The sequence below is a fragment of the Onychostoma macrolepis genome, chromosome 05 (genome assembly GCF_012432095.1).
Source record: "Onychostoma macrolepis isolate SWU-2019 chromosome 05, ASM1243209v1, whole genome shotgun sequence".
NCBI lineage: Eukaryota > Metazoa > Chordata > Actinopteri > Cypriniformes > Cyprinidae > Onychostoma > Onychostoma macrolepis.
In genome coordinates, this window is record NC_081159.1 from 12,900,758 (window position 1) to 12,924,674 (window position 23,917).

General features: G+C 38.6%; 1 protein-coding gene across 13 annotated transcripts in view; it reads left to right on the forward strand.

Annotated features, from left to right (window-relative positions):
- Nucleotides 1–23,917, forward strand: part of ncor1 (nuclear receptor corepressor 1) — a 92,963-nt gene that overhangs the window by 58,562 nt on the left and 10,484 nt on the right. For 5 of the 13 annotated variants that reach the window (XM_058774785.1, XM_058774790.1, XM_058774788.1 and 2 more), the window contains 18 exons: nt 5,979–6,118; nt 6,865–6,940; nt 9,189–9,648; nt 10,155–10,350; nt 10,765–10,948; nt 12,330–12,494; nt 16,368–16,528; nt 16,669–16,789; nt 16,987–17,082; nt 17,204–17,289; nt 18,286–18,454; nt 18,834–18,953; nt 19,070–19,150; nt 19,447–19,673; nt 19,816–20,146; nt 20,286–20,516; nt 21,681–21,878; nt 22,565–22,714. In XM_058774785.1, the coding sequence (XP_058630768.1) occupies nt 5,979–6,118; nt 6,865–6,940; nt 9,189–9,648; nt 10,155–10,350; nt 10,765–10,948; nt 12,330–12,494; nt 16,368–16,528; nt 16,669–16,789; nt 16,987–17,082; nt 17,204–17,289; nt 18,286–18,454; nt 18,834–18,953; nt 19,070–19,150; nt 19,447–19,673; nt 19,816–20,146; nt 20,286–20,516; nt 21,681–21,878; nt 22,565–22,714 (3,192 nt within the window). The remainder of the gene's footprint in view (nt 1–5,978; nt 6,119–6,864; nt 6,941–9,188; nt 9,649–10,154; nt 10,351–10,764; nt 10,949–12,329; nt 12,495–16,367; nt 16,529–16,668; nt 16,790–16,986; nt 17,083–17,203; nt 17,290–18,285; nt 18,455–18,833; nt 18,954–19,069; nt 19,151–19,446; nt 19,674–19,815; nt 20,147–20,285; nt 20,517–21,680; nt 21,879–22,564; nt 22,715–23,917) is intronic. The other 8 variants (XM_058774787.1, XM_058774791.1, XM_058774786.1 and 5 more) reach the window with 7 other exon arrangements.

The window sequence follows — 23,917 nt, forward strand, 5'->3', positions numbered from 1 at the left end:
GTTTCGTCCATTTTCTCCACTGCTAAAGAAACTCTTAAACCTCTTAAATGGTTAAGATGCTTTCTGAGTTACTTTTTTCTTTACTAGGATCTTTTCTTTAATTTCAAGAGGAAACACCCACATTTCTAAGAATTTTCTTAAAATTTTGTTACTAGGAGCAACCCTTAAGGCCATTGCACACTGAATTGCAATGCTTGCTACGGATGCGAAATGCAGAAAATCAAACCTGATCTGAAGTTTTTTATGACGGAAGAAAGTTTCAGAGGCAGGGTGTAAACGTGATTGACACAATGTGAGGTCGTATTTATTTTTTAACATGCAAAAATTTCAGACTCCGTGTGCAATGACCTTTAGCACTAAGATTTTTCATGAATACGGGCCCTGGTCATTATGGAATTGTATTCTAATGTAGACTATTTATTATTTATATATCACTTTTGAAAATTTTAGTGACATATCCAAAGATGAAGGCATACTTTACATTTTTGCATTAAGAAAATTTACACACACACATGCTGACAGATAAACAAATTTAAGTGCAGTAAGTGTTTGTATAAATAAAAAATTAAACTCACTCACTGAAGCATTAACACACCCCTACCCCTAGGACTCTTTAAAGCATTAGTTTGGAGAAGTGTTTTCAGGTCAGACTGCGGTCATCTGAGTGCATTCCTTCTGCTTCCTCATTCTTTGTGGTCTTTTTTAGTCCTCTCTTTAGTGGAAGGGAAGTTCAATCCACTGAGGAACAAACATGAAGGTGTGTTTGTTTCTCCCTGTATCTTTTGCACAGACCTCTGGTGAGCCATCAATGTCACTGCACAGTTCAATTTAATTGGAGGACAGTCTTAACATGACAGATTGGGGACTAGGAGAACAGCATACTGAGTTTGAATATTTGTTTGCCGGAACTGTGTTGTTTTGTATTCTGTTGAGAACCACTGTAGCTGCCAAACAGACCTGAGAGGCGCTTCTCTGTTTGCTGAAACAACAGGTGGCAATGAGCAGAAAATATACAGCTCATCAGAAGTTTTTTAGTTTATTAAATCATGCACCTTCTTGTTTGTATTATCACATCAAGCATAAGCCAGGTTTTACTCTGTCGCACAAGGCCAGTGAAAAGAGATAACCGAGGGAAGCTCTGTGTTAGGACCGTATCAAGGTAAATCACTGTGGCTCAAGGTGGTTGATCTTGAACCATGATGTTTGCGGTGATTAATTCAGTACTCATGACACCATGAGTACTCAATCAGTACACCCCACACACTTTCATTATGAGTTTGTGTGCTGGTTGTGGCCTCCTTTCCAGCACACTGTGGCCAACTTATACAACATGCGATAACAGATTCAGTCAAGAACAGTGGCATTTTTATGCAGGACTTTGACAAATGACAAACACTCTTAAACCTCTGTCATTTCAGGACATTTGGTTCTTAGTAGTACATTAAGGAGCTTTGACCGGTTAGCGGCTAACAAGATCCGTTGATGGGCTTTTATAAAATGATATGCGTACAAATAGATGGAGATGTGGCAGGTGGAGAAGAGGCCACCTGAATTCCATCTCAGCTTGTAGATTCATTAATGAACTGTTTTTTTTTATTATTATTTAAAAGAAAGAAAAAAGGCCTCTAACACTAGCTTGCTCTATTCTTTTTCTATTCTATCTGTTTTCTATTCTATTCTGTCTTATTATATAATTTAAAAAACCTTGCTACGTGTACTGCGTTAGGCTAACTGAGACTTGTTCTAGCACTTGCATTTCATTGCTCTCTTGTTGATTTTGATTGCTTCCATTGTCCTCATTAGTAAGTTGCTTTGGATAAAAGCGTCTGCTAATGACTAAATGTAAATGTTTATGAACTTTTTTTTTTTTTTTTTTGGTACTGTTCTCTGAGGTCCACTTTTAATGTTATCAAGATTTTTACATCAAAGAACATCATAATTTAGAAGTAATATGCTTTTTTTCTGTCTTGTTTTGACCCCCCTCATCAGAACGCTCTGTTTGAATAGCCGTGGCAGATTGTAGAAGCAAACGCCCACTGCTATGATGGGCTAACGGTTGTGTATGTTTCACAGTCTACATCCTTCACAGATGGACGCTGCTGTGATTTAGGTTAAAAACGTACAAATACTCAGTACATATTGAACGATCTGTAATAACAGACAAAGCAATAATGACCACGTAATAAAAACAGTTATTTACACTTGTGTGGTGTGACATCACTGTTGGATCCAATATATTCGGCACAGCATCGTCTTTGAGTTTGTCTTTTTGAAAATCCTGCATCGAATTGTGCCTTGTTTGTAAACGGTAAAATTAACATTAAAGTTCATCCATTCTTTCCTAATGTTTGGATCACAAGGAAGGCGATGCAAAGACTGTTTTTCCACAACTTGGCACTGTACAGTGCCCTGTTGTCTTCGGAGCAATTTTATCGTTTACTTTCTGCGTAGACCTGCTTTAGTCTCTCTTGTTATTTATACTACACATGTGAATCTGTGGGTGGTGCTAAATAGGCAGTGCTGTAGAAGCAGGCGTTGACCTTCTGCGGAGGTGGTGTTTAGCCACACTATTATGTCATAAAGGGGGACATTCCACAGGCTGTCGTTTGGCAGACTGGCTTCAATATAAGGTGTTTTTAGACTAACAAGAAAGTTTTGAGTTCTGAACTTACAGAATGTTTTTGTAGCGCAATGACCTCCTAAATGTAAAAAAGATCAAGGGAATTTAGATTTCTCAGTTCATGATCCCTTTAAAGGGGTCATCGGATGCCAATTTTCCACAACTTGATATGATTATCGGTCTTAATGAAAAGTCTGTAACACAGTTTGGTTAAAATTTCTCAATGGTAGTGTAAAACAACACTGTTTTTACCCTGTCAAAAACGGCTCTCTCTAACGCAAACTGTATTCTTGTATGCCGCTTTAAATGCAAATGAGCTCTGCTCACCCCACCCCTCTCTTCCAAGCTGCTCTCTGAGAGACGGTAAACTTCAGCCGCATTCATCATGAAACTTGCTAATTAGGACATTATTAGGAAAGGCGATTTGCAAAGATTCATTAAAAAAACTTTACACTCACTTCTTCTGGAGGTGAAGCTGGATCACGAATGATTCGCGCGAAGATAGACTCATATAGGTAGATCGGGGGTGCATTCCCTTCAGAAACAAACGTAATCCACTGCGTCTTCAGCAGCTCAGATGTCTGGAGTAAATGACGACTGCTATGTTCATTATTATATCCAACAACAAAACACTTCATTCGCTTAGGAGACATTCTTGTCTACATCTACTCCGGCAGTGAAACAGTGGTGGACTGATGACAGCTCACTCAGGGTGGGTCTAAGGTAAGACACCAGTCCAGTCTGTGCTGAAACACTACTGTATATCAAACAATCGTGGGAGGGGTCTGGGTCTGTGTGATGTCAGATGACTTAAAAGCACAACTCTGGAAATGAGAGCATCCGAGGAACGCGTGAATGCAGAAATTACACTTGCTCTGACGGCAGCAGGTAGCCCTCCATTAACTAGCTAAGCTAAACATTCTTAAATTAAAATGCCTAAAGCTAAAATTATCTTGTATTCACGTTTTTAAACCTGTTGTCCAACAAAAGAGAACACTATAACCTTTTTAGTCCACAACACCAGTTAAATGCTTCCTTTTGTGATCTGATGTAGCTTCTTGTCACAGAATGAGGCAGAAAATATGTTCCATAGGCTACTAATACATCGATTGGCAATGGATTATAAATATACTCAATTATTATGAAAATACCAGAGATGGCTTGAATGACACAGATAAAAACTGTACATTGTCATAGTCGAGTGTTTATTGTATTTGTTTTATCATTAAAAACGTTTATATCTTGTTTGCTCAGTTACATCCATAGCAATGCATTTGTCCATATTGGGGATTTCCTGGAGCTTCATGAGTTCCGCTACTTCTGTGACTGGATATGTGGATTTTTTTTTGTGCGATTTGTGCGATACTGGATATGTGGATTTTCCCTCTGGCATCCAGTATTAATGAAAAAGACATCATGTGTTTAGTGCTAATGGCCAATCCAATTATTAATTGGTAATTTTTATTTATTTTTTATTATTTTTAAGTATCGGTTCAGGCACTGTTTAGGCACCGGTACCGTTTTAAAAGTAACGAATTGGCACCAGCATCGAAAAAAACCCAAACGATACCCAACCCTATTAACGAGATTAAGAAAAAAACACTGGGTGGATCTTTATCATTATAGGGTGGTTGTGTACACGCACAGCCAACACACTTTTCAGTTCAAACAACTTGTAAAAGTGCATTTCACATCCGATGACCCCTTTAAGGGATTGGGTCAACCATGCTTAAATTGCTTAGTTGCTTGAGTATGTAGGATGAATGTTTATATATATATATATATATATACACGCACATACATACATACATACATACATACATACACACGTTTGTTTTTGTGAAAAGTGGGGACATCCCATAGGCGTAATGGTTTTTATACTGTACTTACTGTATGTGCTATTGCCCTACACCTTAACCTACCCCTTACAGGAAACTGTGCATTTCAACTTTCCCCAAAAAAACCTCACTCTGTATGATTTATAAGCGTTTTGAAAAGTGGGGACATGGGTCAATGTCCTGAAAAGTCACCTTCACCTTGTAATACCTGTCATACCTTTGTCATTATACAAATCTATGTCCTGACTTTTCATAAAAACACACACACACACACACACACACACACACACACACACACACACACACACACACACACACACACACACACATACATATACACATACATACATACATATACACATACATACATACATACACACACATATATATATATATATATATGTATGTATATATGTGTGTGTGTGTGTGTGTGTGTAATATTATATTATAGGAGATTTGTGCATGTTAGCATATCAAGCATGGTCATGGGAGTGATATGTGATCTGGTCCAAACTTTGATTTGTGAACACAAAGCCACATATAGTATCACAGACGTCATTTATTATCTGTGCTGTTTGCGTAGCTCGAGTACTTTATGGAGATCACTCATATCATATCATAATAAAGAAGGAATACATAGGAAAAACAGTGTGTTTATTCAGTGTAAATCTTTTGATTACTGAAGCTGACAACTGCTGTTGGCATGTGTGTGGTCCTGGTCGTGTGTACTATAACCCTGAACAGACAAATACAGATCACACACATTCGCACTTTACTCATTTAATCTAAAGTTGATCTTTTTTTATTTTGTTATTTATTCATTTTAATTTGCTACCAAATGGGACATTGCAAGAACCTGAGAAATGCCAGAAGCAAACATTTTTCCAAACCACTGTTTCAGTAGTTTTGCCATCCGTTTAGATTTGGTTAGATCTATTGATAATGGGCATTTTTTTGCTGACAAACTTTATTTAACTAATGTGATGTCACATTTAGAGAGTGAGCAGTTATTATTAAGATATCTGTGGATAGCTGTCCTTTCTGATTTCTTGACCTAATATTAAGTGATTTGCATCCCTTGCAACCTTAATAATTATCAATAATGTGTCGTCTTGTGGGATACTATAAAATCAGGCTGACTGTCATGCTGATGCTCATCAGGAGTTCAGCTAATCGGGCTTCTTCAACCTTGTGGTGTCCTGCACATCCTTCCTTAACTAGTTCATCCATTCTAACTAAGCTGGCGGGATTATCTGCACCATCGAGGCAGGGGGAGTGGCACAGTCGTTGCTAACTAAAACCCTGCCATATTTCATGCGTTTAAATAGTGGTGCTGATAGAGGGTTATTTTCATCTTACAGTGGGACCTATTGAATGATCTTGTGCTTAATATTAGGCTCCATGCATCCATCAAGAAAACCATTAGTAATACATGTAAACATTTATTTACTAAGGGTTTTGTTTGACTCCAGTGACCAGTCTACTCATTTATAACCTTACCCACTTTCTCTTGTGCACAGGGCTGGTTGAACATGGTAGGAACTGGTCAGCCATTGCTAAGATGGTAGGCACTAAGAGTGAAGCTCAATGTAAGAACTTTTACTTCAACAACAAGAGACGATACAACCTAGACAATCTACTACGGCAACACAAGGTACAGGTACAGATATATCTGCTACATCCAAACAAAAAAGTAAAAAATTTTTAGGAGGTCACTATTTCTGTGTCTGGATATTTAAACTACTGTACGAAAATTTGGGGTTAGTAAGATTTATGAAAGCAGTCTCTTTTGCTCATTTAGTCTGCATTTAATTAATCAACAATACAATAATAAAAAACTGTAATATTACAAAATGTTATTACAATTTAAATTAACAGTTTTCTTTTTATTTCTTAAAGTGTAATTTATTTTTATGATGTTAATGCTGCTTTTTACTCCAGTCTTCAGTATCACATGATCCTTCAGAAACCATTGGAGCATTTGGTGCTTCAGAAACATTGTTTTCTTATGATTATTTGAGAAATAGAAAAGTTCAGAAGAACAAAATTTAATTTAAATATTTTTACTGTCTTTTTACTGTCACTCTTGTTCAATTTAATGTATCCTTGCTGAATAAAATTATTTCTTTAAAAAAACAAATCTTACTGACCCCCAAATTTTTAACAATAGTATATATCTATATCTTTCCTAGTTACTAGTTTCCCACTAGTGACAGTGGCTTTGCAGTTTTTAAGCATGATACTTGAAAGTGGCATCAGAAAGGAGCGTCACTGAAAGGGTGCTGTAGGGAGAAAAAAACTGAAAAATGTCTTACGAACGCACGTGACTGTGGTGTGATCTATAGTAGTGAACTATTCTTAACATGTATATCTTATGATTTGCACCTCTTATGTTGTTGTGTGCAGGGTTCCCGGCGGCTCCGTGGAAATCGAGACCCATCACAGAGCGATCCTACGCCTGATGACGATGAGGAGAGTGATGGTATGATCTCTCTCTGTAATTTAAAGTCTTTTACAGCCGGCTGCTTCCAACATAAGTTCTAATGCCTAAACAAACACCCTAAAACCCATCACTGTCAGTCTCTTTCTCTGTGACCTATGAACCCAGAGTCCGATCAAGCAGAGAGGAAGAGAATCAGCGGGGCGGTAATGTAAAGAGAGCAGAAACAGACAGACTAACACACAAAGAGGAATGAAGTGAGCGAGCAGTAGTAGCAGTGTGCTGACCTGTCTGACTGCAGTGCGTTTGATTAGATCTGACAGCAAAACCCCAGACAGCTCTGCACTGCCACAGAGGTCAACATCCTCCCTCTACTTCTGTCTGTACGCTTAATGAGTGAGAATCGGGAGCAAATAAGGAGAGAACCAGCCGGGTGGGGGAGAGAGGTGGATGAAAGGGAGAGGAAACAAGTGAATAAGACAGAAACACAAAGAGAGTGGAAATTGGGGGAATGTGCAGAAAGGATAAGAGATCTGGACTAATTCTGTGTGCCACACTCACTCTTATGTAAGAGTTTCCTGGCTTTAAAGCCTCAAAAAAGTATGCTGTTAGGAAACTGAGTGCTTCTGCTGAGCATGTTTGATGTTTGTGCTTTTACTCAGATATGGTTGTGTGCTTTTTAGTGCTACAACACAACTTCAAGTCTTTATACAGTTCTATGCACAAAAAAAATCCATATCGAGGAACTTGCTTTTTAAACATAATAATAGTAGTTACTTGCACATGAAAATAGAAAATCTGTCATTTCTGGCCCAGCAATACATGTCTGGTGCAACTCTTTATATCAGCATTCTTGGAACAACTCTTGTGCAATCAAATTAACGTAGAGTAATTATTAGTTACAAGACTCTTAACTCATTTTCCTTCCCTTTGGGTGCCTGTTTGTTCGCTTCACCACCTTCCACCCCATCTACACTACCGTTCGAAGTTTGGGGCAGTTTCCTCCTGTGATGGCAAAGCAGAATTTTCAGCATCATGACTCAAATCTTCATTGTCACATGGTTCAGAAATCATTCTAATATGCTGATTTGGTGCTCAAGAAACAGTTTTGCTATTTAGTATCTTTGTGGAAACATTTTATGAATAGAAAGTTCAAAAGAACATTTATTGGAGTAGAAATCTTTTGTTAAACTTGTTCAATGCATCCTTGCTAAATAAAAGTATTCACTAAATTGAATACTTTAAGTAATACTTGAAAGTAAACACTAAACTATACTCCTTTTCCTCTTAAATAACATAATTATCTGCCCTGGTGCATTATAGACCTTGTTCTGATTCTCCTTGCTGAAACAGAATCCTGCAAGGCTGCTTCCCTTGTCATGTGCTAGATGCTTTCTTCTTTCTTCTGTTCTCCCTTCTCTCCTACCCTCAACCTTCTATCTTTCTCTGCTTTTGTCTGCTTTTTTGGAGTAGCACCTGCTGACATACTCCTGGAGTCAAGCAGGTTACCCTTCATTGCCCTCTCAGAGGGACAGATAACAGATAGACTGTGAGAGTGGCATAGAGCGTCCACACAGCAAGAGAAGGGAAGAATTATAAATGAGGGAGAGGAGTCTTTTTTTTAATATATATAGAGTGAAGGATTTTTGCTTCCTTGTTGTTAGATGCGTGTTGCCCTTGAGGCAACTTGGTTCTTTGCAGCCTGGTTCTTTCCAAATCAGCATATTAGAATGATTTCTAAAAGATCACGTGACACTGAAGACTGGATTAATCGCTGCTGAAAATTCAGCTTTGCCATTACAGGAATATATATTAAAATAGGAAACCAGTGAAATTGTACAATTTAAATTGTAATATTATTTCACAGTTTATAAACGAAGCCTTGGTGAGCTTAACAAAATTTTCCAAGATGTTACCAACCCCAAACATTTGAATGGTATGTTTATGCAGTGCTTCATGTGTTTTATATTAAGCACTTCCTGTGGCCCTGGAGGGTGTGTCATCACATGTCAAGAGTGGAAAGGTAGTGATTAGCCAAAGGATGTTTGCTGTCCAGAAGTGCATTAACTTGATTGCGTGATGCCGCGTGCAGCGATGGTGACCTCAAATGCCGCCTCTTCTCTGTCACGGCAGGGTTGTTTGGGTTTTCTGCTTCTCTGCCTTTGTGTTTCTGTAGCAGAGATTGAAATAGATTGGGTTTGATATTCTGTGTCCTCTTTGCACAGATGAATGAAGAATTTAAAGAGGATGTGATGGCTCAATCATACGCTTTTCCATCTCCTTTCCTCAGGTCCTGATAACAGTTCGGACACAGAGAGTGCGCCTTCTCCATCTCAAACTGATCCCTCCAAATCTGACTCGCCAACTCATCCCAACTCGGCTCTGGACGGCGTGTCAGACCAGGATGTCACGGCAACCAAAGGCCCAGTTGCAGATGCCAAGGGCCAGGAGCCTCCATACGGCGAGCTACGGGTGAAAGTAGAGAAGAGTCCGGAAGGAGGAGCTGGAGACGGGCTTCCTCAGGATGAGCGCACACGCTCAGCATATGAAATGCAGATCCATCCAAAAAGTGAGCCACAGGATGTGGAGATGACCACTCCAAGCAGCGAAAGAGCACAGGTGCAAGTGAAGATGGAGCCGGAGATCAAGGACAATGAGGAGAAACAGGTGGAACAACACCACTCCGATAATGACTCTAGCGCCACCTGCAGTGCGGATGAGGATGTGGAGGCTGAACCTGACCGACAAAGGTGAGAAGCCGCTGCTCATGTTCTGTTGTGGGGTTTTCATACATACAGTGCTATTGGTTTCTAGTAGCATAGATTGGGTAGTGATTTATTAATTGAAAGATAATGTATGTGTGTGAAAATGATATAATGGTGCTTTCAGTAATATTGAAATGAATAATAAAAATATACATTTAAATAAGAAATGCAAATGTAAAATAATACATTTCAATTCTTGTAGCCTTAAAAAACCTTACTGTTGAGCTCTGATGTTTAATGAATTTATTTATTTTGCTTCAACTTTTGTTAAATACAGTTTTGTTTTCTTTTGTTGTATTTACCTAAATAAATATTTAGCTGTCCAGCATGGGAATGTTCTTGAACTAGTATTTGACAAAAGCAGGTGAATAGTCTGTGAATGAAGGAAAAATTATTTCTGGTGTCTGTGTCGTCGTTTATGGGTGAAAACCCCTTTAAATGTGACAGTAGCTAATACATTTTATTCTCTTGTTCCTTCCTTTCTGTGGCAGACTTTTCTCTCTGGAGAAGCCGTCATTGCTTTGCACTGCAGGCTCAGTGGTCGTGTCCTCAACCAAATTCAACGTGCAGCAGCTACAGAAGCGGGCCGCCACCATCCCCCCTATGGTCAGTCCCCATAGCCTCTACCCCCACTTAGCATTCAGATATGCCCCTCTGGACAGAGACAGGGCCCAGCCACCCCGCCACGTGAGTCCCGCCTCCATCTCCGCCTCCGCAGATCACGCGCTGTGATTCGCCTCTGCGGCAATCAGCAAACGAATCAGCAAATGCCAATTGATTTTCCACACTGAAATCATGATGAGTGAAAATACGTTTTGGCTGCTCTGTTGGGCTGATTAGTTCTGCTGTTTGTGGGTGTTTGTTGTGGCGATTTGGTGTGGCTGTGAAATGGATTTAATCTAACTGAGGCCCTGATTGGCTGTTCACAATGTTCATGAGAATGTAGCATCTTGCTGTTAAGCAAACAACAGTCATGCACCTTTAAATGACAAATTTAAATATTTAATCATTTACATTTTTCTAATGGAGCATTTTTGCTGAACATCAGTCCAGCATGTAGCCCCCATTTGAATCCTCTCTGTTCCTGAATGGTTTGTTTAGGTTTCAGCTCCGTTCGCTCACAGCAGTGTTCCCGGAGGACCGTTGAGCGGCTTTGCTATGTTCCAGCACCAAATCAAAGCTGTACATGAGTCCGTGCAGGAGGACAAACAGAGACTGGATCAGAACGAGTCTGAGCGCAGGCCGCGAGTCACCACCCACAACCCCACTGTAGTGGACCGAGAAGGTGAGTCAGACACAGAACGAAAGAGAGAGAGAATGCACAAAAACACTTGAGGTGAATGTAGAAAATTGTGAAAACATCCTAAATCCAGTCTCAAATGTTAACTTTAAGTTTTGAAATGTCCCTTTATTTTGTCTTTGCTCTTTCGTCAGTCTCCACTTGAGATTCTTGAATGGCATAGATTCGCAGGCGTTTAAAGTCATAAAGAAATGAATTGGCGACAGATCTTTTTTTGGATCTACCCATCGGTTGTTGATTGAGTTGAGGCAGATCTGAATGTGAGCTTGCAGGTGATTGTAAGAAAGGGAAGGGGTTAAAATGGTTAAAAGTCCAGCATCCGCCACCAGAGACAAGTCGTTTTCATCGGAAGATAGAATTATGTTTTTACATTTTTAAAAGGTGAAACACATGCCTAGATGAATTGTTCACAGTAACAAAATAGATTTAACCAACATGTGAATTTGCTTATTGCCTTTTTCCTCTGTTTTTTTCTTCATTTCATAGAAGAATCTTGAGAATAGAATGAATCTTAACGTTCATATAATGTCCAGAAATGTTAAATGTTTTAGGCAGTTAATAAGGGGTTAAAATTGCATAGAAGCTTTGGTAATTATGACATTAACCCAACCTCCACAATATAAAAGTAATCTCAACCGAATAGAGCATTTGTCACTTTTAGTTTGGGAGAACTCCTGACCAAAGGAACTGTCTCTGAAGGGAAGAGAGCAGTGAACAATACAAAATTGAGGTTACAGAATCACCCCTGAGACAAACAGACTGAAAGACAAGCAGATGGACCGCTGCAAAACAAATAGATTGTGATGTGCCTGTAGTGCCTCTGTTCTATCCTCCCATGCACTCTCGCTCAGTTTTTACATGCCAGAAAGTTTGAGCAAAGACAGACGTTTTTCTGTTTTTCCTCCTCCTCCTCTCTGTTTTATAATGGGTCTCCAAAACAGATTTTTGAAGTGTGTCGAGTGCACAGGAGAGAGACAGTGGACTTCGCTCTTCTCAGCTAAGAAACAGTGCTGTTTTTGATAGAGCCAGACAGAAGCAGCCAACCAAAAGGAACATTAGGTCACTCTCTTGTAGTGATATCCATTAGAAACACCAAGTTTTGCTCAACCTTTTCATTGCAGTCCGGCAGCCTGTAGCTCTAAAAACCTGCCTTGACATTTCTCTTACCAGTGCATTTGCAATGATAGCACTGAATGAACCTTTCTGTATCTTCTATTCCTGTGATTAACGCATGATGAGTCTGTATGGTTTGAATAAGATGTTTTCTTATTCGCAAATAGAGAGGACACTTGACGTCCTGTTTTGTCTCTTTGCCTGTCTGCTTGGTGTTTGAGTATCTGACTTTTTTTCTCTGTCCTGTCCCCAGGTAAGCCATTCACTTACATGCCATATGACCTGAAGATGATTGAGCAGGAATCTCACGGTGGAGTGGGCAGACCCGGTTCTCCGTACAGACTCTCTCCTCGCGAGCCTAGCAAAGCCTCACCCCAGCCCGACGCCAGTAACGCCACCCGCTACAGTGTACCTCCAGGTAAGCAGTCAGTACACCCTGTATCCAGGCGCAATTTTTAGAAACCTGCAGCTTGTTTTTTTGGGGGGGGGGGTTTATATATAAGAACTGTGGTCTGGCCCCTCACTGATGTAAGCAACATGAGCAATTCAAATCAAATCAAAGACACTAATGAAAAAACTGCTAAAGGTCTACTAATGAAAATACCTTCCAACAGATTTTTTTATAGTCTTTTATGGTTACAAAGGCTGCATTTATTTGAATAAATAAATAATTTAAAAATAAACAAATAATAGAAATATATTAAATAATTATTTATTATTAATAATTATATAAAATAAATAATAATAATAATAATAAAAATCTACTTTTTCTGGATTTTATATCTGCTCTGGATTGTGTACTAATCTGTCTTGTACTTGTGTACTTCAAATATTGTTGGCTCTTACGATAAAAAGCTTGCATTGTTGGAAGTCACTTTGGATGAAAAGTGGCTTTTGTATAATTGTAATAAAAATATGGAAAATGCAGTTTCATCCAGCAAGATATTATCACTAAAATTACAGTTTAATTTGTTTATTTATTTACTTTACAGTCTCAAACAAAGCTTCATATCAGTCATTGTAGATGTAGAGTCGATCAATAGCCTTCGGGCTAATTGTAGTTTCCTTTCGAGGCCCTCTTGTTTGGACCTGAATATTTTCACTTTGCAGTTAAATCTATGTGTTATGTGAAGTTTTTGCTTAAGTGTTTATTTAGACCTTCATTTCAGTCATTAGTAACCTTGTCTGGAGCGTGTAACCTGACAGTGTTTGTGTTGCTACAAAACCCATTAAGACCCACCCTCTTCTGCTCTGAGTTTTAGAGGAGCTCGCATTTGTTTGTAAGTTACATGACTTTTACTAGTCAGGTCAATGAGTTTCTTCCTGAAGGAAACCTTGAAGCTCTCACGAGGCTCGGCACATGTGACTGACTCCCTTATCAGCCCTACCCTTACAACCTGGAAACTGTTCTCATGGAGACAAGCACTTATAAAACACACTGGATGTTTTTCACAGGGAGAGAAAAAATACAGCGTCCATTAAGTAAATGGAATGTTCCGGTCAGATGTCGCTCCTGCAGGTTGATTTTTGTGATGATCAGGTTTCATAATGAACTTTGGCATGAGACTTTGGCCTTCAGTGACCTCTGTTGTGAGGACCCAGATTGAGTGGAATGATGTTTGCATTATTGACCTGGTCAGCAAAACTTTCCCTCTGTGTCCTACATGCATGTTACATCAATAACATGACCACTACTGATCATGCAGCAGCAGTGATTGACAAGGAATTACCTTACTTAGAGGTTTAGAACAAACTAGGGATTTCATACTGTAGACTAGGAAACAACCTGAATAATAATAATAATTATAATAATAATAAATATTAATATTATTAATGTTATTATTATTACATCTGTATAAAAATGATGCTCTTTTATCATTTAAAAAAAATTAAATCTAAATTAATGTATAAAAACAGATCATGTAATCATAATGTACATAACCGTTCAAACGTTTATGGGTCGTAAGATTTATTGTTTTTGGAAATTCTTATGCTCACCAATATGGCTGTGACTAAGGATTATTTTGGTAATTGAGTAATCAGTCGGTTATTCTGGCAATTAATCAAGTATTTTTTGCAGTAATAAAAATAGACCTAAGCGAACAATAAATTTAAAAATGACTGAAAATACATATATAACAGCAATGAGGCAATAATAACTGGTTCAAATAAAATATCAACAGTTAAAATATACTGTATAATGTAATAAAACAATATAATAATTTAGGTACATTATGTATTATATCAAATGCCTACAGAGGGCACCAATTGGTCTGACGATTGTTTTTTTTTTCACTTTAATGCGCAATCTAATCCGTTTACTGTCTGTCCATATTTACGAAACAATATTTACGGTTGAGATAAACAGTTAGCGTATTTAGAAAGATAATGTATTCTGTGTTGCCGTAGGTTCATAAATTATTTACCTTATAAAGCTTATGAAATGGTGCACATTGTTCCCAGATGAACGTTATAAGCCACTCAGACTCACAGCATATGCAAAGATATAGTTTGAGTCAATCCATGCATGTAAATGATAACTTTGTGTAGAGCAGCATTTACTGTGAATGAAGCTGCGTTGAGATGCAAGTAACCTGCAACACAAATATTTATTTAATTGAATCGCAGCCTTTGTGAATTCACAACAGCTCTATGCTTTATGATATTTAAATGAATGTTTTGTGCAGCCGTAAAAGTCTTGACAACCCTATTCGCCATACTCTGCATTTTCCAGTAACTCACGTGGCCAGTGTTTACACAGCCATTACATGGTATCTCTGAATGAGATGTCGAACCATGCTTGAACAATGTAACTCTACTGACGTCTGTACTGCTAGACATGTATTGTTTTTATTAGCCCAGAAACACATGATTACAACAGATAAGCGATTACATGAAGAGAACATCACACCCTTCACTGAAGAACCGCAATGACCACCTGATCTCATCTCTAGACTCTAGGCTTTTTACACCGTAGGAGACGAGAGTTCACAACTCAATATTTCAAAAGACATGAGTGAGAGGCTGGGCTGTCTGAAAAGGGAAGAAGTGCTTTTAGTAGGGCTGTGAGTCACGGGTGAGCAGCAGTAAAGGAAGACTTCATTCCTTCTATGCTAAGAGCTTTAGATTAGACTCATGTCTGTGTTTCTTTGTCAAGCTTTATTCACAGGGTTTCATTTGAGGTGCCCTCCATTTGGGTGAGCTTTGACTAGCTCTTTATTTTGCACATGTGTCATTTTTAAAAAAGTTTTATGTTTTATAAGCTGGTCAGTTTTGTGAAAGGTTATTTGTGGGTCCTGCAGAAGTTTGGTAGGCTGTGTGTAGTTGGTCAGAAGTACTGAGCAATGAATCTGACGTGTGAGACCTGGAGTCTACATTTAAGCAATAAGGGAAGAAAGGTCATGCTGTAGTGTGAATAGTCACGGCTAAAGGTTGTTGTTAGGCACGACGCTCAATGCGGTTCAAAGTATAGCATGGCCTTGAGTGACTTGTTGATTTTAACATTTGTATCCTCCGTAGTGTTTTTTTTATTTTTTTTATTATTATTATTCTGTTAAGTAAATTCATCAAGTGCTGTCCTTCCAGATACATGCACTGACATAGCAATATGATATGAGTGATAGTGTCATAGCTGTTATGGTGCTGTGCATGCTTTTTAACAATGTATTGACCAATCAGAAGTTAGGAACAGAACTATTTATTAGTATAATATACCTTAAAAGTACCACTGAAGTGCCCTTAAACACAGCATTATTTTGTATGTCATTCCCAATAAAACTGGAAAAGTTGCATTTGAAAGCTTGTGATAGCCACATCTATATTTTAAGTAAATTAAAGTCTTAATAGGTTCCCCTAATAGAACTGTTTCTCCTGATTCCCCTGGATTAACTGTTAAAAATGAACTGTTCCCCAAATATACAACTGTTACTACAGCAAAACAGTGATATTTTTAGTATTATGGACGATGTAGTCTGTCTGTCATTGTTGGGGTCTCCAGTAGTTTGTTCTTTTTGTTCTTTTTTTTTTTTTTTTTTTTTAACTAGGCACTGGGCCAATGTTGCCGCTTTGTGTATAAACTAATTAGTGCAAAACAGTTCAAGGCACAGGTCCAAGCTGAGCGTACAGTACGCACGGATAGAAAAATAGTGCAGTTACAGTATGCATGTTCTGTGATGGCAATGAACTAACGGCACTAGCACTGTATGCATTCCCTGGCGTACACGGATAAAGAGTGATCCTATTTGCCTGCCTCTTTTCATCCCTTGTGCCTCTTATCCTTTTATTCCCACAGTTCTTCAGCCGGCACCAAACCAGGCGGTTCAGAATCTTTCAGATGTTCGCATGACGTTTTCCCGTCACAGGCCGCCCAACATTCCGTCTCCTCCACCCCTCATTCCCACCTCCAAACCCACCGACAAGCCCTCCTTCATTCAGGGAGGCTCCATTTCACAGGTAAGAGAAATGCTGTTGATTGTTATTTAAAACTCTTCTTGGCTTCTGCCAAGTTTAAATACTTCCTACATGTAATGGGATCAAGGCAGGGGATCAGGGGTTTTCCTGGTATTCCACTCTGATTCGTGTCTTCCCTGCAGGGAACGCCAGGAACGTACCTTCCTTCTCAAACGCATGCTGTGTACGTACCGGAGGTAGTCAAGACCACAGGAGGGTCGATCTCACTCGGTTTACCAAGACAGCAGGACCCTGCCAAACCTGGTGAGCAAGAGAGATTTAAGAGTATAAATAAATTTTTATCATCCCATCAAGCTCAGCTTAAGTAGACTTAGCCATGGCTTTTGTGGCTGTGTTTCGTTATTAAGTTTAGAAGATGAATACCTCATGTGGTCCATTAAAATGTGTAATGATACTGATTGTATTTTTGTATGTGTGTGTGTGTGTGTGTGTGTGTTTAGTGTCATATATTAAACAAGAGGAGTGTTCTCCACGTGGACAAAGCGCTCAGGCGGAGGGTCTCTTGTCCAGAGCTCAGTATGAGGGAGTTGTCAGAGGTGAGATGACTTAAAATATACAATAAAATTCATAAAAGATTTATGAATCAAGAAAAAAAAAACAGTCTTACCATTCAAACTCAAACTAAACAATGTTTTTCTTCCTCTCCTCTGCTCCCAGTAGGACCCATACAGATTCCGGACATGAGAGGGCCACCTGGAAAAGGCCCAGAGGGCTTGGCTTTCAGAGGAGGCTCCATTACGCAGGTATCCTTATTTAAGGCACTTTAAAATCAGTTTTATTTTTTCCCAAATTCCATTTTATTTTTTTCCAAACTGCATTTCTTTTTTTTTTTTTTTTTCAGTTTTAATTTTTCTGGATGCCATGTTTTTCAGTTGAAATTTTTTGAGACTGTTTTAATGGTTAGATGAAATTGTATTCATCAAAAAGCATGTCTAATTAATTGAAATTATGAAATTTACTATAAACAGCAATTTAACTTACAATTAAAAATTTTCTTTTTTTTCATTAAATATTAATAATCAAAAGCATCTCTAATTAATTGATTTTATTGAAAAAAGAAATTGTTGTGTATTTACATTTTTCTGCAAAATATATTATGGTAAATAATCTTTCTGGTAAATATTCGTTTAAAATAATGTTTTAATAATTTTATTAGTAATATTTCTGTCACTGTTTTTTTTTTTTTCAAGTTAAACCAAACTTTTATTTTGACAGGTTGCTGTGAAGACCTTTAGGTTTCTGTTTGTATATACATGTAATGATGATAGTTTTACTCAAAAGAAATTGTAAAATGCTCATGAAGTGACTCTCGGAGCAGTTCTAGAGATTGTTCATGTGTTCATGCACTCATATATTGAGGCAGCAAAGGCTGAAAACACTGTGAGCGTCACGCGCGGTTTCGTTTACTACTCACACAATGCCTGCGCCATTCATTCACACAGAGACACGCAGAACATGCAGGATAGTCATTTTGTGGCTTAATATTCACAGACACTAGACCATACCGTGTTTTGAATTAACTGTACTGAACTACTTTTGATTTATCCGTCCAAAATTTGACACATTCCGTGACAAATGAATACATTCCGTATTTATGACTGGTTTTGCAATTCTGTCTGCATTTCCTGCATCACAGAAATCACAGGGCCCTACAAGTTATTATATGTCTTACTGTAGTATTTGAGTAATTTTCATTTGTACTTGTGTAGTATTTCTCACTCTCGCTTTTGTCTTTGTAGGGCACTCCTGCCCTGACTCAGTCCAATGTAGCAGCGGATCTGTTGAAAGGCACTATTGCTAAACTGGCCACAGAGGACCTGAGCGGCCCAGAGAAGAGCCGAGCTGAAGCTCATTCTAAGGCTCACGTTATCTACGAAGGCAAAAGCGGACACATCCTCTCTTTTGACGGTCAGAACCAGAACTGCTTCCTGTCTGTTGTGCTTGTGACCACAGTATTACCCCAGTGATATTGAATATTTAAGTTATATTTGTGACAATAAATGTTTTAAATATGCTTTTTTTATGTTGTTTATATCGTATATTATCAAAAAGCTAAAAGTATAGTTATAGAGTGATAATTATTTGCTATATTCCCCGGCACAAGTGGAGTCAGATGGTGAAGTGCTTCTTTTCAAGGTCTAAATGACATGTTTGTTAGCCGTGCAACAAGAGCAGTTTCTATTTTTATGGAGCGCCAGAGCTTACCAGGATTTTTTTTTGACATGCTCTATTGATATTTTTAGTTTTATTTTATTACAATAATATATCTCGCTTTATGTTCCCACAGCCATTAAGAACCCTAGAGAGGGCACTAGAAGCCCACGAATGGGGCACGATCTCAAGCGCACATATGACATCATGGAAGGGTCCCGTGGACACCCAACACGTGAGGCAGGACCTTATGAAGGTTAATCATGTTTTTGTGTTCTTTATCTGAGAAATATAAAGCACAAAAGATCTGAAGCAACGAGTATGTTTGCCAGTAGGGAATCATTTTAAAGACATTTGTCCCATTTTTGTCAGGTTTGATCAGCAGAGCATTGCCGAGAGAAAGTCCTCACGAGTCTAAGGATCGAGCCATACTCACAGGATCCATCATGCAAGGTAATACAGACACTTGCACCATACTTCCTTAGAAAAGATGTAAATATTTTATAAAACTATATTGTTAAAGACTAGTTGTTTTCGACTCTATTTGATTAGTGTGAATTAGTATAAAGGATTGTAAGTCACTTCAAATAATAATACAGGTCCTACTTACACGTTCGCCTTAAATGCTAAAGATTTCTGACAGCTAAAAGAGCCACATACAGGAGAAAACTTAATTTGAATAATTACAAATTTTTCACAAAATGTATGGAATTTCTGTATCATGCTTAATCTTCTCTTCCTTGTTTCAGGAACACCCAGAGCCTCTGCTGAAGTCTATGATGAGGCCTCCAAGTACGGTAAACAGATCAAGAGGGAAAGTCCACCCATACGCAATTTTGAGGGAGGCATCACAAAGGGTAAACCATACGAGGGGGTGAACACCATAAAGGAGATGGGTCGCTCAATTCACGAGATTCCCCGTAAGGAAACTCAAGAAAGTCGTAAAACTCCTGTTCTGGAAGGATCCATTACTCAGGTACTTGATTTTGATTTGAGTTGTTACCGTTTCCGACACTGAAATGTATTTCAAATCACATTCAGATCAGTCAAATGAAAGATGCCCGTAGAGAACAGTTTATCTTTCCATCTCCTAATTTTCTCAATGTGCATCTCTGCAGGGTATTCCTCTGAAGTACGAGAGCAGTACTGTGAACCCGTCAGCTATCAAGCACAATGTTAAATCTCTGATCACAAGCCCAGTGAAGATCTCACACTCTGCCATTGAGACAGGTGAGCGTGAGAGGGCCAAATATGAGGATGCGAAGGCGTCCGAACGCGTCCGGCACACCTCTGTAGTGAACTCCACGTCTGTCCTGCGCTCCACACACACAGAAGCGGGAAAATCTCAGCTCAGTCCAGGCATGTATGAGGACAGCAATGCACGCAGAACCCCTACATATACCGGCGCCTCCGTATCCAGAGGATCACCTCTGCTGCGAGGGCAAGATGGTATGAATGCGGCATCTATTGTTTTATCTCTTAATTTTCCTTTGACAAGTTTTCTTATAACAATTAAATACTGATCCTTAGCTTACATCTAGCCATCAATTGTGCAGGTCATTGTACTGATGTTTCCCCCCTCAAATAGGAAATTTAACATCAGGTAAACCAGCTTCTCATGAGAGGAAGAGCACACTGACTCCAACCCAGAGGGACAGTGTTCCTGCTAAGTCGCCTGTGTCTGGGGGTGAACCTCTTGCTTCTCACAGCCCGTTTGACCCCCACCATAGACCTGTGGTACCTGGAGAGGTGTACCGGACCCACCTGCCACCACACCTGGACCCCAGCCTCGCTTTTCACCACAGACACCTGGACCCAGGTAATTTAAGGCATTATGGAATGTTTCCAGGTGACAGATTACATGAAAATCTTCTTAAGAACAAAATAGGTTTTTAGGATTAAGTAAGTTAATAATAATGTAGTTCTTTAAAAAACAAACAAAAATATTTTTAACTTTATTCTTAAGAATAAAATCACAGGTGATTATAAAAGTATTTAACATTTCGTAAAAATTGTAGTAGTAATATATATTGTAATGCTTACTATTGAAACAATCCAAAATTCATTGAACGTCTTACCTTTTAGGATTTAAGACAAATGTGACACTAGTATCTTTAAGATGCTTCAAATCTTTTTAGGATACTTCAAAACGTTTTAAGAACTTTTTTGTTTTCTTTTTTTTAACTTTTAGTTGCAATGCAACAAAATTAAACAGATCATTTCTTTTGAATTTTGACATACATTTAATTTAAATAGATTATTGAAAAAGGAAAAAATGTAGAACAGAGCTTAGTTTAGCTCAATTATTAAAAAGGGGCAGGATTTAAGCGAACTAAATCATTGGAGAATCACCATTTCAATGGAAGAGCTAGTTGTGGTATTTCAATTAAAAATGAGTTCCAAAAAAAAAAAATGAAACTTCATCATGAATCATTCACAATAAGATCAATAAAATGTTTTTACAAAATAGCTAGGATAAATTTATATTTCTTGCTGATTTTAAAAAGTTTGTTATAGAACAGTCTCTGTTTTAAGTTTCTTTACAGAGCATTGTCTTTTTTTAATTTATATTAGAACAGAAAGAAAACAGTAGTTGTTTTAAAAATCTGACCCGTTGATGCATTACTTAATTGGGCTCAGAGGACATGCTTAGTGATTACACTTTGCCGAGGAATGGAAAATTTGTGAATTATGAATTAGTTCTGTTCTGAAACCTTGCTTCCTACAAACAGGCATGCAGGAAAAAAGAGTTCATGCGTCACACAAAATCGATTGATGTTCTGAGTAATGGCTCCCTCTTAAAAGCACTTTTCCTATCTGATTGGTAAACATCATGTTTTGGTTTTTCAACCTGCTCTCATGCATTAGATAATAGCATTTCCTGCTCAACTCTCCACTACTGTGGCAAATCCGCACCATTGACGTCAAGACAGGAACAGCTGTCTTTTCACCTCTCGTCCTTGTTGTCCTCTGTTCTTCTCAGCAGCGTACATGTTCCCTCGGCAACCGTCGCCGACCGGTTACCCCAATACATACCAGCTGTACACCATGGAAAACACTCGGCAAACCATTCTGAACGATTACATCACCTCGCAACAGATGCATGGCATACGAGGTGATGTCACGAGGGGACTGTCACCACGGGAACCGTCCATTGCCATCCCATACCCACCAGCTAGAGGTATGGGGCATGATTGTCTGAATGTGTATGTGTGTGTGTGTTTGTTTGTGAAAGTGAACGAAAGTATCGAATGGAAGAATGTAGTCTATAGATATTGTGTTTGTGTGAACTAGTGGCAACCTTTTCCAGACCATCAGAAGCAAACGACCCTCAAGCAAATTCTAATTGCACGTGAAATTTGAGTTTAAAACAACTGTTAAATTCAGGGCTGGGGCTGTTCCCTAGACGTCCACTAGAACTATCTGTTAAGAGGCCCACATTTTTTTTCTTTTTCTAGTTATGTATGTTCACTAACATCGACAGGAACAAGGTCACCTGTTAAAAGTTGACCTGGGTTTAAAAAAAAAAAGAAAGATTCATAGTAATACTGCAGTTTCAATCTGGAGTTTGACCTCGGACCTTTAGCAGGTCCAATCCACACTGCTTCATATTTCTAGTTCTGATTTGCTTTGCTTACTGAAAAACCATTGCTTAGTGGAAACCAGCTTTCAGCCCTGTTATATTACTTTTTGTAATTGAACGCTTGATAAGATGTTAATGAACTACTTCAAATTTTTAAATTCTTCTTCTAGTCTGTTAGCCATTAGATGTTTCCAGAAGATCAGTAGAGGGTGTTGGCTCTTTAAAGTTGAAGCTGATTGGTTGTGGATGCTCACCCTCTGGCCCTTTGCTTCTGTCTGTAAAAGGAATAATTGATCTAGCCCAGATGCCACCTACCATCCTGTTACCTCACCCTGGGGGCACAGGTTCCCCCTCCCTGGACCGCATCACCTACATCCCTGGACCTCAGACCCCTTTCCCTCATAGGGCATTCAACCCTGCCTCCATATCTCCAGGTGAGGATCCCACCCCTCCTCTCCTATCCAACACCTGAACTTCCCCTTCCAGTCCTGGTGGTGGTGCTTTAGAAACTCGCCCTTCGCTGCTGCTCTGAGATCAGTTTTGCTGTTTTAATCGAGGCTCTTTCTTCCACCTAAAACTAACTACAGCTGTTTTCTGCACCGCTATGGTGGAAATGCGCTGCTACTAAATCAACAGCATCATGGCAAAAGGAAGTACATTTCACCTGATTTATGAGCTAGTCTAAACTGATTGTGTAATGATACAAAAAACAACACGTCTTTATACTAGAGGTCTTCTTTACCCGAGCCAAATCACTTCCTACCTGAACCAGAAGTGCATAACTTGACTCGACTGACCCGGTGGACGCTTTTTTTTTTTTTTTGGAGCTGAATGCAAAAAGCAGCAAAGTGCCAAGACCAAAATCAGAGACGGCAAAGAGATGGCAAATTAGAATCCCCACGGCATGTGTAGATTTAAAAGCAGGCCCATCATCTTACCTTATTTGTAGATGAAATTCTTTCTCCAATCCTTTTTCTCAACGTTTACTTAGAAGATATGAACCCATGTTGCCAAATAATATAGCCTTTAACACAAAAATGTACAGTTATGGTTCAATTTTTATTGCTTTATGTAGGCAACAGTGCATTGTTTTTCTGCAGATCCAAGTAAATAAACCATTTATAAACTTTGTTACACATCAAAGGATGAGGAAATTTATGTTAATACACACATCTCCAGGATATTTATTTAAAATTACCTGGGAACAGAGGCTACTAATAGCACACGCGTCCTATGGTTAAGGCACTCATCAATGTGTTAGACCCAAACCTCGTGCTCAAGTCTTTTATTTCATATCCAAATGTGACTCTGAAGACCTCAACTTTGTGTTCTTTGTTTTCACTGACTACTAGCAAAACCGAACATACAACACTAGTTTAGCCAAATTCACAAACAAATTATTAATTTAATGCATGAATCAAGAAAATGCACAATCTGTTCAGATCAGTGTATGGATCTGTATGTAGTGACCGACAAAGTACTGTTTTGAGGGATTAGATTGAGCATATTAACAGTTATAAAGAATGAAGAGAGTTGCTGGTATCATTCTCTGTCTGAGTCAGATTGTTGCTTAAGATGTATGTACATGTAGGATATTAGTCAGAATTTAAAAAGCAACTGAATTGCCAAAATACCCA